The 18906-nt window shown below is 43.0% G+C and overlaps 1 protein-coding gene across 2 annotated transcripts in view; it reads left to right on the top strand.

Moving 5' to 3' along the window:
• Positions 1-449: 449 nt before the first annotated feature.
• LOC141102955 (deoxyribonuclease gamma-like) overlaps positions 450-18906 on the top strand; it is a 55556-nt gene continuing 37099 nt past the window's right edge. The window contains exon 1 of one of the 2 annotated variants that reach the window (XM_073592019.1): positions 450-610. In XM_073592019.1, the coding sequence (XP_073448120.1) occupies positions 591-610 (20 nt within the window). In that variant the 5' untranslated portion in view covers positions 450-590. Of the gene's footprint in view, positions 611-16009; positions 16135-18906 lie in introns of those variants that run through there. The other variant, XM_073592020.1, reaches the window with a different exon arrangement.

Raw genomic sequence — 18906 nt, 5'->3', positions numbered from 1 at the left:
AATCCTAGGATTTTGTTGTTGGAATGTCCCATCAATGTCCGACCGTGTGTACGAGGCATTACAATATGTATGGCTGAATTCGTATCGCACAGACATCGCATGTGATCTGCACAGCAGTGCGGTGCGAATCACAAAGTGTGAACCCAGCTTAAAAGATAATACTTAACTGGCATAGACGGTGGGAGCTTATTATCTTCCTTCTGACATCGTAAAACCTTTATAAATATGGAAATCAAGGGAATACTTTCCTATGCTCCTCTGGGGTATATTGTTTGCTCCAAAACTACAGAAGCATTTTAAATAAAAATAAACACGGCAGAGGGAAATATAACTGGCTGCAGATCTGTTATCACAGGTCACACCTGCACCTAGGGACAAAGGGAAAATATGCAACCAGTCAGAGCCATCGTCACAAGGAGAAATAATAGACGCCTTTGTCTTGTTAACCAAGCAATAAAAAGGGCATATAAAACATTGTGAAAATGGATAGCATCAAACAACTGGCTGTACCTTGTGTACAAAAGGAGAAGGCTGTCTAATTTGTCAAGACTTTCTATGGGCTCCCGATACCGGTGCGGCAAAGACTGAGCATGGCTTCACGCACTAACAGGTAACTAAAAACATTTCCTGAAATCTGCATGGAATCTGCATGGAACTCACATGACTCCATAGACAGGAACATAACCTCTAATCTAAAGTTGTTCATACACCAGTAGAAATTTTTCATTTTGAAATGTTTGATTTTATGATGGTTAGTGTGGGTTTAAATCAATATTCAAAAGGGGAAGGATGGAAATTTCTTTCTTGAACAAACACATTTTTAACTGTAAGGCTGGGTTCACACCATCGCCGCATCCGTCGCACAGCAGGTGTCCGGTGCGTGCTGGTTCACAGTTTTAGGTCCGATTTCAGCCCAAATTTCGGGCTGAATTCAGACCTGAAACGGACCAAAAAAGGCACGCATTTTTCCTGCAAAATGCACCGGACCTGCTGCGGAGATATGTGAACCGGCTCCATAGAGAGCCAGTCACATTCTCCTGCTATGCGAATTGGATGAATTCACTAGACTAGATGATTTACTGACACCGAATACCTTGAGCTCCTCCAATCTTCATGGTAGTATCTTCCTCAAGCGTCACCCCCACCTCTCTGCTGGGTCCCTAGCTTGGCACTCAAGATACTTCTCAAGCTTCACCCCACTGACCGGCTCGCTCCCTGGCTTGGCACACAAGTCTGCTCTGCAAGCGTTACCTCCGCTGGCTGGATCCCTGGCTTGATCACCGTCTGAAGTTTCCTGATTCTTCACCGTCCCCGGTTGGTGAGAATTCTGCTTCGGTACTTGCTTCAGTTACTCACTGTGGTCCCTGGTAATAAGGCGGTTGGTCCCTTAGTGACAACGACAGGTTCTCCGGCCGGAAGAACCATCACTTCTGGTTGGACTGCAAGCCGCAATCCCAACCCTGCGCTGTTCTCCCGCTTCTGGATAGGCCCTCAGACAGCCTAGCAGCAAGATGTGCCTGGGAAAGGCCCAAACTTCAGCCTAGCAGCCTGGGCAGTACAACACACGTCCACCCAGACAGTCGTCCAGGTGGCACACACACAGTGATCACCTGATTTCACCCAAATATATAGGTTCTCCCAGCAGGCCAAAGGATTTAAGAAAAGCCCTGCCCGTTGACTGGGATACCCCATAGACCCATAATCTGGCCTTGCATTGCCCTTCTCATATCTAATGCCACCTAGCGGCAAAAGAGAGAAGTGCAGCAATTACAGACTTATGTCCCGTACACACGGTCGGATTTTCCGACGGAAAATGTGTGATAGGACCTTGTTGTCGGAAATTCCGACCGTGTGTAGGCTCCATCACACATTTTCCATCGGATTTTCCGACACACAAAGTTTGAGAGCAGGCTATAAAATTTTCCGACAACAAAATCCGTTGTCGGAATTTCCGATCATGTGTACGACGCACAAAGTGCCACGCATGCTCAGAATAAATAAAGAGATAAAAGCTATTGGCTACTGCCCCGTTTAGAGTCCCGACGTACGTGTTTTACATCACCGCGTTCAGAACGATCAGATTTTCCGACAACTTTGTGTGACCGTGTGTATGCAAGACAAGTTTGAGCCAACATCCGTCAGAAAAAATCCATGGATTTTGTTGTCGGAATGTCCGATCAATGTCCGACCATGTGTACGGGGCATTAGAGTGAGATCAATTGATCCTCAACAATTAGCCAAGGCAGCTATACCTGGCAGGTAAATTTAGGAGCAACCCTGCCTAAACACTAGGGTGCTACATTTCTGTGTTATAAATAAGAAAGCAGACCATTCTGAAGCTATGTATGTACAGTGTTTCCAGCTGGTTATAAATCTGTCATCTAGCATGTTTTAAAAAGAGATACAACTCATAAGTAATGAAAAGGCAAATCAATGAGCAGCAGCAGACAATGTGCTTGAGTACGTTTTTGAAAGATCTAGGGGTAGGGAGCTCATTTGGCGAGATATCATCCTGTCAATTTACCCACTTGACCTCCAGAAGGTTTTTTTTTTTTAGCTATTCAGCATTGGGCTACTTTAACTGGTGATTGCTTGGCCCTTCAACACTGGCTCCCAGTGCTGTCAATCAAAGCCAGTGACGAGGGAGCGGGACCGAGTCCCACTGTCTGTGTCAGTGGATGCAGCAGCAGGGCTCCGGTGCAAGCACACACACGTGCCCCCATGGCAAGCAGCTTCCCATGGGGGCACTGGACAGAGGGAAGGAGCCAGGAGCGCTGGCGCGGGACCCGAAAAGAGGAGGTTTGTGGCCGATCTGTGCAATGGAATTGGAATTGGTAAGGTAAAAATAGACATGTTTGTTATTTTTTATTTTTTATTTTTTTATGTTACATTTACAATCACTTTAACTGTAAAAGCCTTCTTTGTGTAGAGCCCTGAGACTGCTGCTGGGTTCCTCTATCTTGGATGTGATGTCAGCAGCCCCGGCAGACTCAGAGTTCTCTCTCAAGTGACACTCTATAGTATTCCTCTTCTCCCTCCTTCCCGGCAACTACATAAAAGGTTATGTAGGGAGGTGCGGGTGAGCTGGATCAGCACAGACAGTAAATCCCAGAAGAGAAAAGGGCTATTGCATGCAAGGACGGTAGAGGGAATTGACTATTCCTGGAGCAAGTTCAGAGGCACATTGCAAGTGTATAAAAATAATTTATGAAAAGGAAACACACTGCAAGTAAGTATTTAAATTCGATTTTTCTGTACTTTTACCTGCATTTTTTAGGTTGATGACAGGTTCTCGTTAACATTTACTGATGTATGTTCATTAAACTGCTTTAAATCTTAGAAAAAAAAAAAACTTTAACGCAATCTCTACTGTATTTCAGTCTGATCTACAATACCATAGTCTTTTTTCACACATGACAGATTTGTTTAGAGTAACAATATTTCAGTATAAAACCCTCTCTTTTATTGTAGGTGTTGTTTATGTGCTGCTTAAAGCTGCCAACTCAATGAAATGCATTTTCTCATCGAGGGATCATAGTTTAAAACTACTCTGCCCCATAATTACAGTATTAACAAGAGATCAGAGATTTGCTAATTTGAACATAAAACATGCAAAGGGCAATCTAGCTCATCTTCTATTAACGCTAGATAGATACTAATCCCTCAATTACACAAACTCATTTTTAAAGGGCTATTGACCTTTTTTTATTTGTTTTGGTCTAATTTCCAAATATAGCATAGAAGACAGTTCTATAACGATGGCCGTATGAAGAAGAAGACAGCTGGACTTAATGTGATTCTAAACAATCGCCTTGTAAAACAACCCATTCAGTTTAAAATAGAAATGAAAGGCAAAACATTTGTGTATAGTTTTCAAAAAAACATTATAAATAACATTACCGTATATACTCGAGTATAAGTCGATCCGAGTATAAGTCGAGGCCCTAATTTACCACAAAAAAAAAATGGGAAAAACGTATTGACTCGAGTATAAGACTAGGGGAAATGCAGCAGCTATAAACGTTGCCCAACAGAGTGCCCCTTAACAGAAAATTTGCCCATCAGAGTGCCCCTTAACAGAAAATATGTCCAACAGCGTGTCCCCTAACATAAAATTTGCCCATGGACACATCTTATATTAAGGGACACTCTGATGGGCAAATTGTATGTTAAGGGGCACCCTGTTGGACATATTTTCTGTTAAGGGGCACTCTGATGGGCACAACAAAACGTGCCCCCTAATGTAAAAACTGCCCATCAAAGTGCTCCTTAATATAAAATGTGCCCATCAGTGTTGCTCTTAACATAAAATATGCCCATCAGAGTGCCCCTTAACATAAAATGTGCCCATCAGCGTGCCCCTTAACATAAAATAAGGGTCACGCTGATGGGCACCTTTTATGTTAAGGGGCACTCTGATGGGCACATTTTATTTTAAGGGGTACGCTGATGGGTATCTTTTTAATGTGCATGCTGATGGGCACATTTTATGTTAAAGGGCACTCTGATGGCACAACAAAATGTGTCCATCAGTGTGCCCCTTAAGAAAATATGCCCATCAGTGTGCACATTAAAAATATACCCATCAGCGTTCCCCTTAAAATAAAATTTGTCCATCAGAGTGCCCCTTAACATAAAAAAGGTGCTCATCAGCGTGACCTTTAAAAAAATATGCCTAGTAATGTGCACAATAAAAATATGCCCAGCCATTAGTGATCACTAGTTGGTCCACATACCGGTACCTTGAATGCAGGAGGGCACGCCGCACAACTGAAATGCCAAAGGGGCGGATTGCGGAAGCTGTGAGATATGGAAAGCCTAAGCCGGGAACCGCCAGTAGCAGGGGGGCGGGGCGTGCACGTGACATCACGCCCTTACTCGCGGCCCATGAGTGCGAGCTCGTCTTCGTCTCCGAGACCTGCGGAGAGGAGCAGGGGGCGGGCGCACGCACGCAGCGCTACTGGTTGCTGGGGAAACCCGCGGTCCCAGCAAACTAGTGACGGCGTCGGCGAACCCAGCGGCACGACCCCGCCCCCTTTTCTCCTCCATTACTTCATTAGTTCATTAGTTCAACGACTCGAGTATAAGTCGAGGTGGCTTTTTTTAGCCCAAAAAATGGGCTGAAAAATTCGACTTATACTCGAGTATATACGGTATTTATCGGCATATGACACGCACCTTCAATTTAAGAGGGAAGTTTAAGGGAAAAAAATAAACCACTTTGAAGCAAAATAATGGTCAGTGCCCATCAATGCGGCCTGATTAGTGCCCATCTGCAGCCTCAATGCAACCTGATCAGTGCCCATCTGCAGCCTTAATGCAGCCTGATCTGTGCCCATCTGCAGCCTCATTGCAGAATACTTTCTCATACAAGCACATGGTACAGCAGGCACATATCAGGAAAATGAACTGTTGGGGTAACAAACACTTTAACTGCCTAAGCTGACTTTCCTCTGATCATTCTGGCCATTTGGAACAAGATCATAAATGCTTAGAAGAACATGAAACATGTTTGCACCGTGATGATGTAAAATTCACTTTTTTATTGCATATCTTCATAAAGTACAATGAATGGAATTAAAAGCTCCACACTTATTAAAACATGTTGGGTTCTTTATCAAGCTTGGAGACCACATGTTCAATGCACAAAGTTATATAATTTATTTGTTATACTGACACTGACTAAGCCTGCTGCCTGATTGTCAGGGAGAACTGCAGACGCTGACTTTGTTGTGTCATTAACGGGGAACAGGGAGAGATCAGCTGCCACCACAGGAGTTGGTGAGAGGCCACTGGCAATCCCCCACTACACCTTGTGAAAGAGGAACAGTGCTGCCCGGGAAGGAAGGAAGGTTATCCTGAGTGCTCCAAAACCAGATCTGGGCCCCAATGTGCTGGCTAGCTGGGAGAGAGTGTTTAATATCGAGTGCTGTACTGTTATTGTGATATAACTCTCTTAGGTAAGATTACCCTACTACGCACTAGTATAGGGTTTAGGGGTTACCCTCTGTTCTACTTGTTTTCTACCAACAAGTTATTTTCTATGCCATTGTTTTACCTTGTTGTTGAGCAATCACTGCTGTCTCTATTCCTATATCCTCTAAAGTTTCCACACTTTTTTTTAAACTCTTTTTAAGAAGGAAAAATAATGAAACTTTTTGAAGACCCCTAGTGTATATATACACTATCTCACAAAAGTGAGTACACCCCTCACATTTTGTAAATATTTCATTATATCTTTCATGTAACAACACTGAAGAAATGACACTTTGCTACAATGTAAAGTAGTGAGTGTACAGCTTGTATAACAGTGTAAATTTGCTGTCCCCTCAAAATAACTCAACACACAGCCATTAATCTCTAAACTGCTGGCAACAAAAGTGAGTACACCCCTAAGTAAAAAATGTCCAAATTGGGCCCAATTAGCAATTTTCCCTCCCCGGTGTCATGTGACTCATTAGTGTTACAAGGTCTCAGGTGTGAATAAGGAGCAGGTGTGTTAAATTTGGTGTTATCGCTCTCACTCTCTCACACTAGTCACTGGAAGTTAAACATGGCACCCCATGGCGAAGAACTCTCTGAGGATCTGAAAAAAAGAATTGTTACTTCACATAAAGATGGCCTAGGCTATAAGAAGATTGCCAAGACCCTGAAACTGAGCTGCAGCACGGTGGCCAAGACATACAGCGCCATGGTCGACCAAAGAAGTTGAGCGCACGTGCTCAGCATCATATCCAGAGGTTGTCTTTGGGAAATAGACGTATGAGTGCTGCCATCATTGCTGCAGAGGTTGAAGGGGTGGGGGGTCAGCCTGTCAGCGCTCAGACCATACGCCTCACACTGCATCAAATTGGTCTGTGTGGCTGTCGTCCCAGAAGGAAGCCTCTTCTAAAGATGATGCACAAGAAAGCCTGCAAACAGTTTGCTGAAGACAAGCAGACAAAGGACATGGATTACTGGAACCATGTCCTGTGGTCTGATGAGACCAAGATAAACTTATTTGGTTCAGATGGTGTCAAGCGTGTGTGGCGGCAACCAGGCGAGGAGTACAAAGACAAGTGTGTCTTGCCTACAGTCAAGCATGGTGGGGGGGGAGTGTCATGGTCTGGGGCTGCATGAGTGCTGCCGGCACTGGGGAGCTACAGTTCATTGAGGAAAACATGAATGCCAACTTGTACTGTGACTGAAGCAGAGCATGATCCCCTCCCTTCAGAGACTGGTCCGCAGGGCAGTATTCCAACATGATAACGACCCCAAACACACCTCCAAGATGACCACTGCCTTGCAAAAGAAGCTGAGGGTAAAGGTGATGGACTGGCCAAGCATGTCTCCAGACCTAAACCCTATTGAGCATCTGTGGGACATCCACCAGCTCTGTGATGTCATCATGGAGGAGTGGAAGAGGACTCCAGTGGCAACCTGTGAAGCTCTGGTGAACTCCATGCCCAAGAGGGTTAAGGCAGTGCTGGAAAATAATGGTGGCCACACAAAATATTGACACTTTGGGCCCAAATTGGACATTTTCACTTAGGGGTGTACTCACTTTTGTTGCCAGTGGTTTAGACATTAATGGCTGTGTGTTGAGTTATTTTGAGGGGACAGCAAATTTACACCGTTATACAAGCTGTACACTCACTACTTTACATTGTAGCAAAGTGTCATTTCTTCTGTGTTGTCACATGAAAAGATATAATAAAATATTTACAAAAATGTGAGGGGTATACTCATATATATATATATATATATATATATATATATATATATATAGTCTTCAAAAAGTTTCTGCACAGTTCAGGAGGGGACCTGAGTAACAGCGGCTCCTTCGAGGGTAGGTGCTACATAGGACAGTTGAATTTTTGCACAGAGCATTTGATGTGCTATTACACATTGTAATATGCTGCTGTGCATAGAGTTAAATGAATGTTAGGTTAAAGAAGTCCCTTTACTAGAACTCACATCAACATACATGTCTGCATCTCAACAATGATTTAAAAAAAACATTTTGTGACTTTACCTTTTTTGCGTCCACTTTTTGGTTTCCTTGAAGGCACTAGTGACATAGTCCTGGCCACACAGATGCCTCCTCTAGTGCCTTCAGGACCTTACCATAAGGCCCCTTTCACACTTGTGTGACTTGTCCTGTGACTTGGGACTGCAAAGTCGCATGACAAGTCGAACCCCATGATTTCCAATAAGTATCATTCACATCTGAGTGACTACAAGTCGCAGCAACTTTAAAGTAGTCCCTGCACTGCTTTGCTCTGACTTTGATGCGACTTCAAGATAGACCTCAAGATTACACAGGCATTGCTTTAAGTCACGTCAAAGTCACGGAAAAATTGCGTCAAAGTCGTGGCAAAAATTGCGGCACAGTTGCTTGACTTTCAGGTCGCACAAGTGTGAAAGGACAACACCTAAACAGTGAGATCTCACAGTATTCTAATACTGTGTATTCCTGAGATTAAGTGTATGACGTCATAGGCTTCATCTTGCACATGCACTGTATGGCATAAAACTCTTTTGCTGTTAAAAAAAACAAACTTCCAAGCCAGATCTTGAGGGAAGGCTTTAACGTGATTTGGTATTTCCAGGTAGGGGGTAGGGGGCATGGTAGCGTGCTTTGAGCCAAAGGAGTGATTGTGCCTGTGTGCCTGAATGCAGGTGCAACTATGGGAAAAGACCCTACGGACCTTAAAGTGGGAGTAATCTCCAATGGACGATGTTTACCTGTAGGTAAGCCTATAATAAGGCTTAGCTATGGGTACAGTAAATATCTCCTAAACATACACCGTTTAAGAGATACCGTATTTATCGGCATATAACACACACCTTCATTTTAGGAGGGAAGTTTCAGGAAAAAACTCAAATTTTAAATAAAGAACTTTGAAGTTCCAGTGCCAGTGCCCATCAATGCAGCTTGATCAATGCCCATATGCAGCCTCACCATTGCCATGAATGCAGCCTGATTAATGCCCATCTGCAGCCTCACCTCAGATTACTGCAGCCTCGGAGGGGACAGGGAGGGGGGCGGGACGAGCGCACCATCAGATCACATACAGCGGGAATCTCCTGCTTACTCAGTGGCCTCTTTAATCAAAGTCCCGCCTTCTGGACCGGCTTCTATGATAGACAGAACACTGGTCCAATGCCGGCCCAGGAAACAGGACTTCCTATTAGAGAGGCCGCTGAGCAAACAGGTGATGCTCGCTGTATGTAATCTGATGGTGCTCAGCCCGCCCCCCTCCCCATTCCCTCCAAGGCAGCCCAAATTGCAGGATCCGTATATAACACGCACACACTATTAAAGGTACGTGTTATACGCCAATAAATACAGCATTTACTTGTGAAGCCCCCGGTGACATCACTGGCGCATGCGCTCTGAAGGAACTCCATAGGAACTCCTTCAGAGCCCTGTGCCATGAATAGTGGCTCCTGCGCACACGCACGGAAGTGAAATCATCAGGGATCGTCCAATCAAAGGACCGGAGAACCGGGAAGGAAGATCAGGTGAAGATGGAAGGCCTGTAAGGGCTTTGTTTCAAGGTAAGTTTCACATAATGTGCTAGTAGGTGATGCTACTAGCACATTATAACTTTGTCTTGCAGGTTTAAAAAAAAAAAGAAGGGCAGTTTACTACAGCTTCAAACTGACTCCTGCGGGAGAAATTGCTACAAACATTAAAAGTGATTGCTATGTAATCAATCAAAAAGAGCTTTTTTATAAGAAGCTCTGGGTGTGACTTACATGTGTGCAGTTTTGATTAGAAATTTGTGGCCTCTGATATCAAACACAGCCAGAAACATGAAAAGATAGGATATTGCTTACCGCTGTTCTTTCTGTGATATCTACATCTCTGACAACTTATAAATGAGCAAACTCAGTGTTTCCTACCAAAGGATGGATACTTCTCTGCGTGAGATTCCATGACAAAAAGAAAAAGTTCTGTAAAAAAAAAAAAAAAAAACCTAAAAGTGAATCCAAACAATAAAGTACTGCAACAAAACTAAAGCTGGCCGTACACCAATAACATTTTTGTTACAAAATGTTTGTTTTTTGAACATTCGTTTTCTAATAGTTATTGGGGTCAATATTAAAGAAATGGTTTCTGGACAGCCGCACTCCTATAAAAGCCTTTATTGTAATGAGTAGTCAACGTTCATGTGACAACAGAAGCAGGACAAACAGCTGACGCGTTTCACAACATCATTGTTGCTTAGTCATAGCTCATAGTTATTGGGGTCAAGTCAACAATTGTTTCAACAATTTTTGACCATAGTGATGAAACATTTTGAAGAAACGGGATGGAAACTTTTTATCTGGACAAACAAAATTCTAACAGTAAATGTGATTTTCGTTCAGGAAATTCAAACTATTCCAAAATAGAACGATAAAAGCAAATGACATTTTGAAGCAGTTTTAGATGACATTCAAGTCTCTGATGGCATTATCATTATACTGACAAGACGTTGGGGTTGATTTACTAAAACTCAAGAGTGCACAATCTGGTGCAGCTGTGCATGGTAGCCAATCAGTTTCTAGCTTCAGTTTGTTCAATTATTTGACAATAAAACCTGAAAGCTGATTGGGTTCTATGCAGAGCTGCACCAGATTTTGCACTCTCCAGTTTTAGTAAATCAATGCCACTGTGCACTTTGCAAAGTTGCTCCAGAGCTTAGTAAATGAGCAAAAGCTCTTCTGACTTCCATAATTCAATCATGTGCAAGCAAAAATGCATTTATTTATTTTATTTTCCTTGCACATGATTGGGTACTTTTTGCAAAGTGAAGTTTTACCTCATTTACTAAGCTTTAGAGCAATTGCACTCGCAGAGGGCAACTGCACTCTGTAAGTGCACAATCTTTTTGCCTTTAGTAAATCAACCCCTTTATGTACAAATGTACGTATGCAAATCTACCAGTGTATGACCAGGTTTACTTTGGGTCTCATTCATACTAGACGAAATGGGGAGTGAAGATGTTACCCATATTAACAATGTAGATTCTTAACCACTTCCTGACCGGCGCACACCGATGTACGTCGGCAGAATGGCACGGCTGGGCAAATGGACTTACAGGTACATCCATTTGAATTCCCCGCCGTGCCATTGGGCGCGCGCGCCGGCCGGGAGCTCCGTGAGTCGGGTCGCGGGTCCCGCGGACTCGATCGCCTCGGGGATACCCGCGATCGCCTCACGGAGAGAAAGAATGGGGAGATGCTGATGTAAACAGCATCTCCCCGTTCTGCCTAGTGACAAGTGTCACTGATCACAGCTCCCTGTCATCGGGAGCTGTGATCAGCGTAGTGACACACACAGCCCATCCCCCCTACAGTTAGTAATCACTCCCCTAGGACATAATTAACCCCTCCCCGCCCCCTAGTGGTTAACCCCTTCACTGCCAGTGTCATTTACACAGGAATTAGTGCATTTTTATAGCACTGATTGCTGTATAAATGACAATGGTCCCAAAAATGTCCGACATGTCCGCCATAACGTTGCAGTCACAATAAAAATCGCTGATCGCCGCCATTACTAGTAAAAAAAAAAAAATATTAATAAAAATGCCATAAAACTATTTTGTAAACGCTATAACTTTTGTGCAAACCAGTCAATAAACGCTTATTGCAATTTTTTTTTTTACCAAAAATATGTAGAAGAATACGATCGGCCTAAACTGAGAAAAAAAAATGTTTTTTTTATATATTTTTGGGGGATATTTATTACAGCAAAATGTAAAAAATAATGCGTTTTTTTCAAAATTGTCGCTCTTCTTTTGTTTATAGCGCAAAAAAAAAAAATCGCAGAGGTGATCAAATACCACCAAAAGAAAGCTCTATCTGTGGGAGAAAAAGGACGTCAATTTTGTTTGAGAGTCACGTCGCACGACCGCGCAAGTGTCAGTTAAAGCGACGCAGTGCCGAATCGCAAAAAGTGCTCTGGTCAGGAAGGGGGTAAATTCTTCCGGGGCTGAAGCAGTTAATTTTTTTATTTTTTTCTCTCTAAGGAGATTGACAACTGGTATACTATTTGTTGATATAGGCATGAATGGCACTTCTCATTTCATAAATAAGATTTCTTTTCACAACCACATAAGCAAATGCATTTTTTATGGTGTATTTTTTTTCAAATAGCTTTGGATAGTAAGGAGGTGTTAGAACCCCTGTTGGGCACTGACATTCAATAAACGTGGTTTGGGAGAAGCAGTGCTTTAAAAAAGGCCACCCTTCCAAAAATTCTGTACTTGTTCCAAAACAATCCCATTTATATTCCATCAGTCCTTTTCTCCCCTAACACGCTCTACTGGGGAAATACATCTGGGAGAACAAATCCTCTGTATATTCTCATCTCTTCTTTTTCACAAATTTCTTCCCGAGGCAATACTACAAGGCACTCCACCTGTTCTAAGTGGTAGGATGATGTAACAACCCTCATTCAAAACAGGAGATCCAGGTTGAGCAGGAATACAGCCCAATACTATTGTTGTGCCTCCTGTGGTTCCCCACAAGCCACTCAAACACTCTAATTACCCACCTAACTATGGGATCCACTATAGGCCTAATGTCACACACATCCGTGAAGGCTGGATTCATTTTTCCTGTAATTTCTGTAATAGATGAAATACCATGATCAACAGCACCATCTAGTGGCCAAAAATGCAGTATAGTTTCTCAAAAACCTATACCAGATTTTGGCCACTAGATGGAGCTGACGATCACATGAATTAATCTATTACAGAAATTACAGGGAATATTCATTCATCTTACACAAATGTGCATGACAATCATCCAACAAATGCTTTATAAATAGGTCACAGTGCAGAGTTTTTCCTTGCCCATACTCTCTCCGCAACCCTTGCCAAGGACTCCATTGCTGGAAGACTCAGATTTTCCAGTTGGAACACCTCATGGACACGGGCAGCTACAAACTTTTACGCTTTTTATCTCTGAATGGTTGGTTAACCCAAAAAGGAAAAAAGATTCCCCATTGGGCTTTTACTGCCATCCATTAGAGAGCTTTTATCCCACCTCCTGTCCTGCTGACAGCACGACATTCTTAGGCAGGCCATACATTGTGCAATTTTCTTTTTTTCACCCACAGGTTGAAGGAAAGAAAACTGCTCCATTCCTCCATGAACACAGTCAGTGTTGATGGGGGAATCCCTCCTGCTACGCTATTGTATTCTGAAATCCTAAAAAAAAAAAAAAAAAAACCTGATCGACTTCAATACAACCAGCCTGTCCATAGATGGATCAAAATTCAGCTGGGTCCGGCTGAACCGGAAAATTTTTAATCTGTCTATGGCCGCCTTTACTTTACATTTTAAGTAACTATAACAAAAATAACTATATTATATTTGCAATATTTCTGTAATATTTCCTCCTCCCCGATCCCCTCCCCGATGCCCACCCCACGACTTTACCACTGAAATCAACAGCACAACTATTGGTCCCTCCACACATGCCAGGGTGCTGGGTGTAATCCTAGACCAGTGATGGTGAACCTTGGCACCCCAGATGTTTTGGAACTACATTTCCCATGATGCTCTTGCACTCTGCAGTGTAGTTGAGCATCATGGGAAATGTAGTTCCAAAACATCTGGGGTGCCAAGGTTCACCATCACTGTCCTAGACTCTGATCTCTCCTTCAGCCCCCACATCCAATCACTGGCTAAATCTTGCCGCCCCTTCCTAACGACACACAAAACAACTTAATCTCTCCGCACTGGCCTACCTTTACCCAGGCTATCCCCCCTTCAATCTATTATGAATGCTGCTGCCAGACTGATACACTTCACTAACTGATCCATGACTGCTGCCCCTCTCTGCCAATCTCTTCACTGGCTTCCCCTACCCCATCGTATAAAATTATAAATACTACCCTCCACAACATCGCCCCCAGCTAGGGTTGCCACCTGTCCGGGATTAACCCGAACAGTTCGGGTTTTGAATCATGTGTCCGGGTTTTAGGTGGACTGAAATGCAGACACATTATTCAGACCGGACTGTGACTCCACAAAAAACCAAGATAGTCTCACACAAATCTGTTGCCATCCGGGAAATGTGGGCGGCTGTCTGGGGGCAGGTTGGGCATCGCTGGGTGGGCAGGGTGATGATATCAGTAAGAGCAATTTGGCTACACCCATTGTTTTCTGCGGCAGCAGGCTTAGCGCACCACATTACTACTCTCCTTGGGGCACCCAAAGGTGTCCCAGGCCGCTAAAGTGTTCAGGTTTGGCTTGAAGAAAGGGTGGCAACCCTACCCCCAGCTACATCACCAACCTCATCTGCAGATATCGCCCCAAATCCTCCCCTCCGCTCCTCCCAGGACCTCCTGCTCTCTAGCTCCCTTGTTACCTCCTCCCATGCTCACCTCCTGGACTTCTCCAAAGCAGTGGCAGCCTGTGCATTGTGGGCGCACGGGCGCCGCCCTCCCCAATACCTCCGCCACCCTCCCTATCCATGTGCCCGGCCCCTTTCAGGATGCCGGACACATGAATTCCTATGGAGGGGATAGGCGGGGGTTGTGTAATTTGAAGCATGTGATTAGAGCCAGAGGCTCTAAAAGGCTTCAAAATAGGGTGGGCTTTGGAGCTCTGCATCCCCATCCCACCCTGTTCTGTGACGATAGCGAAATAATTTTCGCTATGGTCACACTACAGTTTCTCCCTGCCAATCAGGAGGCAGGTCTGTGAGACCTTTTTCCCAATTGGCCAAAACGCCAGGCGACCCTATTGGACACCTAGCGCTTTGGCGGAAGAGGAGACACACAGGGGAGGAAGCATGAGGAGTGGACACCGAAGCCACCGCTGCCCGCACTGGAGGAGAGGCGGAGGACAGCCCCGTCACTGCAGGAGAGGAGGAGAGCCATGCCACACAGTGGGTAAGTGCCGCTGGACCACCCACGGGTCAGTGTCGCAGATGGTCAGTGCCTCGGATGGTCCGGCAGCCGTGAGCGGTCAGTGCCGTGCTGCCCGGGGGCGGGGGGTTGGTGCATGTTTTCCGCCCCCCCAAAAGGAGAACCCACCAGCCGCCATCTCCCATCCTCTATAACTCCCTGCCCCAGTATGTCCGGTCAGCCCCTACTCTGTCCGCCTTTAGGTTATCCTTGAAAACTCACTTATTCAGGGAACCTACCCCACCTCCACCTAAGAACTGTACTTGAGTCACTTCCATCAGATCATCCCCTGCAGCTATTACCTTTTGTACCACCTCCCCCTCCATTTAGATTGTAAGCTCCATGAGCAGGGCCCTCCTATTCCTTCTGTATTGAACTGTATTGTAATTGTACTGTCCCCCCTTTTTATTGTAAAGCGCTGCGTAAACTGTTGGTGTTATATAAATCCTGTATAATATAATAATAATACAACAAAGAAAATATTCAACTTTTTAAATCATTTTTATTTGAATAGCATTGCAGATCATTAAAAAAAACACATTCAAATGATTTAAAACGGAAAAGGGAGGCTGCTTTCACACTTCTCGCATGCGTGTTTTTGATGCGTTTTCGGTGCGTTTTTTGGGTGCCTAGTACCCAGCATACACTTGTGAAACATGGACATGTAACTCAAAAAACACACCAGAAATGCTACGCGGGTGCGTTTTTGACGCGTTTTTGCAGCATTTTTTTGCCACGTTTTCTATTCATATCAATGGGAACCTGCTTACTTGGTGGGTTTTCGAAAACCACACAAAAGATGCAGCATGCAGCACTTTTCAAAACGCTCTGCGCCCATAGAAAAGTGTTGTGAAGAGTCTTATAATATTTAAAAGGATTGCTTTTTCGTTCCTTTTTCAGCATGGTAATGCAGCAAAAAAACGCATGCATGTTAAAGCAGCCTGAAGCTCTTGTAAATACTTTTTACGAGTCTTGTACAGTAAACGGAAGGGATACTCCATGCTGATAAGCCCTGAAGCTATTAGCACTCCTGCGTGACAAGAAGGAATGCCATTGATGTTCTTGGGTTGTATGATTGTTTGGTTACAGACAAAATAAGTGTAGACACAAAGACACTCGTAGTAGAAGTCTTTAGAAACCAGTTCTTCCTGTGGGCAGGTTTAAAGAAGAGGTTTTGTGTTGGGTCTCCCACAACAGGAGTGAGTCTCTTCTACAGATAATCTCAGGAGCACAACACACAAGTAAGTGTATTTTTGTATTTTAAAGCTGGTCACTGACATGGGATGACAATGGCCCATTCTGGACTATATTGGTGCGATCTCATGGATATAGTAGAGGATGCTCGTCTGCACACATTGCAATGAAGATCAATCACAAGTGAGCTGGGATCACACTGCTAGATTTTTTAACAAAAAGTTAAAATTTTAAGAAGGTCGATTGGACTTCCTAAAGCCCCGTACACACGATCGGACTTTCCGACGGGAAATGTTTGATGTGAGCTTGTTGGCGGTAAGTCCGACCGTGTGTACGCTCCGTCGGACAATTGTTGTCGGACTTTCACCAACAAATGTTGGATGGCATGTTCTCAAATTTTCCTCCAACAAATGTGTGTTGTCGGATTTTCCGATCGTGTGTACACAAGTCCGTCGGACAAAAGTCCAAAGTACAAACACGCATGCTCGGAAGCAGAAGTGGTTGGTCTTGTAAACTAGCGTTCGTAATGGAGAATTAACATTCGTGATGCGGCAAATTATGAAATCTTCAAATGCAGCGCACAATTCTCTTCTTCTTTAATGGGATAATAATGAAGCTGCTTTGCTGGTGATACTGATGGAGTTATTGCAAAAAAATTTCAAAGGCTTTTTTTTTCTAATGATATCAAGAATAATATTATTATTTTTTTTTTTTTTATTTGTGCAAGTTACCACACCACCATTATCTCGTAGTTTTTAAGAACAAAGATACAACTATGTTGGTGTCCCTTGTTAATTTTACAATTTTACATTGTATTTTTTAAAATGTAATTGCCGACTCCCAAACTGTCATTTGAAGTAAAACACATAGCCAAGTATTATTCTCCACAATTTTTTTTATTGTGCATTAAAACAATTTTAAAAATAAAAATTAGACATGCTATCTGCCAATAGAATTTAACCAAAAAGTGCATTCTATGCATCCAAAAATATAGAAAAAATACTAAATCAAATCATTATTATTCAACCAAAAAATAATGTCAAAGCAATAACTCCAAGGCCAATAATAAATAACACGTTATCTCCTCCGATTCCGCAACATGTCTGGTTGACGAACGGCCGTTCAGAAACTAACTGAAAAGCATGAAATGAAAAGCGCGAACCGAAAAGCGCAAACTGAAAAGCGCGAACTGAAAAGCGCGAACTGAAAAGCGCAAGCTGAAAAGCGCGAACTGAAAAGCGCTAAACCAAAAACACGAAAAGAAAAGCGCGAATCAACACTCACCAAACTTCTTCTAACACGAAATTAGCAAAAGGAGCCCAAAGGGTGGTGCTAAAGAGCTGAAAAACCACGTAGAACATCACTTCATTCGTAATTGTTGGCCAAAATTTGTGTGACCGTGTGAATGCAAGACAAGACAAGTTTGAGCCAACGCCCTTCGGACAAAATTCCATGGATTTGTTGGCCAACAATCCAATTGTGTGTACGAGGCATTATTGTTAGCGGGGGGGGTGAAACTGACATTTGTTTTCAACTGTAGTAATGAGAACATTTGAAGAAGTGGGATGCAAAATTATTATTAAGGAACAAATTTGTAACAGTGTATGCAGTTTTTGTTTAGTAAAGTCCATCATTCCAAAATCAAATGTTATAAGCAAATTAGATTTTGAACTACTTTGGGACAACATTTATCAAGCATTTTTTGATTGAAAATCAAACTTTTACAACAACTTTTTGTTTGAAAATCTACTGGTGTATACACAGTCCATTGTATTAGGGTGTGCACCCCAAAGCTAAAACACATATGCGTGTCTGTGCATGTGTATAGATGTCAGTAGAGCAATGGACAGTGTCAGTAGGGCAGAGATTGGTGTCAGTAGTTTTTTTTTTTTAATTATCTGTGCCACACGGGGTGTGCCACACCTGGCACACCCTGTGCCACACCTGGCACGCCCTGTGCCTACGCCTATGATGATACACAGCTTTAATTAGATAACTTCCTTATGTTGCCCTCTCCAAAAACATGGGTTATAAATCAGCATGTTCTGATAAACCCAGCATGCTTGGGGTAAATGTATTAGCTGATTTAAATACAGTTACAGAGGTTTTGCATGAATAATGCCTGCCAGCGTAAGGCCCCATTCACATCTATGCAGTTTGCTTTTCTTTTTTTTTATTAAGTTTAACATTATACAAAATATTCATACTTTACTCATAATTTAATTCATAAAATAGCAATTCCAGTACATACAAGACAGGGTGAATCAGCATGGACATATTCAGATTTGTGACTTTTTAAAAAAAAATACATACTATTTTAAACTACAACATATAACTATGTCCAATGATTATTCATTGAAGTTGTATTGTTCTTAATGTATCACTTGAGCATTTTGTCCATGTTGTCCATGTTGTCCATGTTGTCCATGGTCATACTAGTCCATCAGGAAAGTGTTTGCATTAAAAAGTCATTAAGTATATTCAGTATATTCAGTCTTCATAGTAGCTGTGATTTATTTTGCACTGCTTAAAACCTACTCTTACCTTTCCTACATGATATACAAGGCTGTTCTAATAAAGAGGTAAAAGCAGATTTGTACCAGCCCCCCCAGGGCAAGGGCATGATAAGATAAAGGTGGAATTCAGATTGAAAAGCTATTCATGGACAGACATGACCTCCAGCCATTCCTTGTATTTTAAAAGACTGTAGCATCTACCTATACACAGGTTTCCATCCAGCATGCATTTTTATACACTCAGCTGATGGTTTTGTCTCAATGGTAGATGGCAATTAACTGGTGAAATCCATATTGGATTGC

The sequence above is a fragment of the Aquarana catesbeiana genome, linkage group LG07, assembly GCF_042186555.1.
Source record: "Aquarana catesbeiana isolate 2022-GZ linkage group LG07, ASM4218655v1, whole genome shotgun sequence".
Classification (NCBI taxonomy): Eukaryota; Metazoa; Chordata; class Amphibia; order Anura; family Ranidae; genus Aquarana; species Aquarana catesbeiana.
Note: the sequence above shows the minus strand (reverse complement) of the source record. Positions and strands in the feature narration are given on the sequence as shown.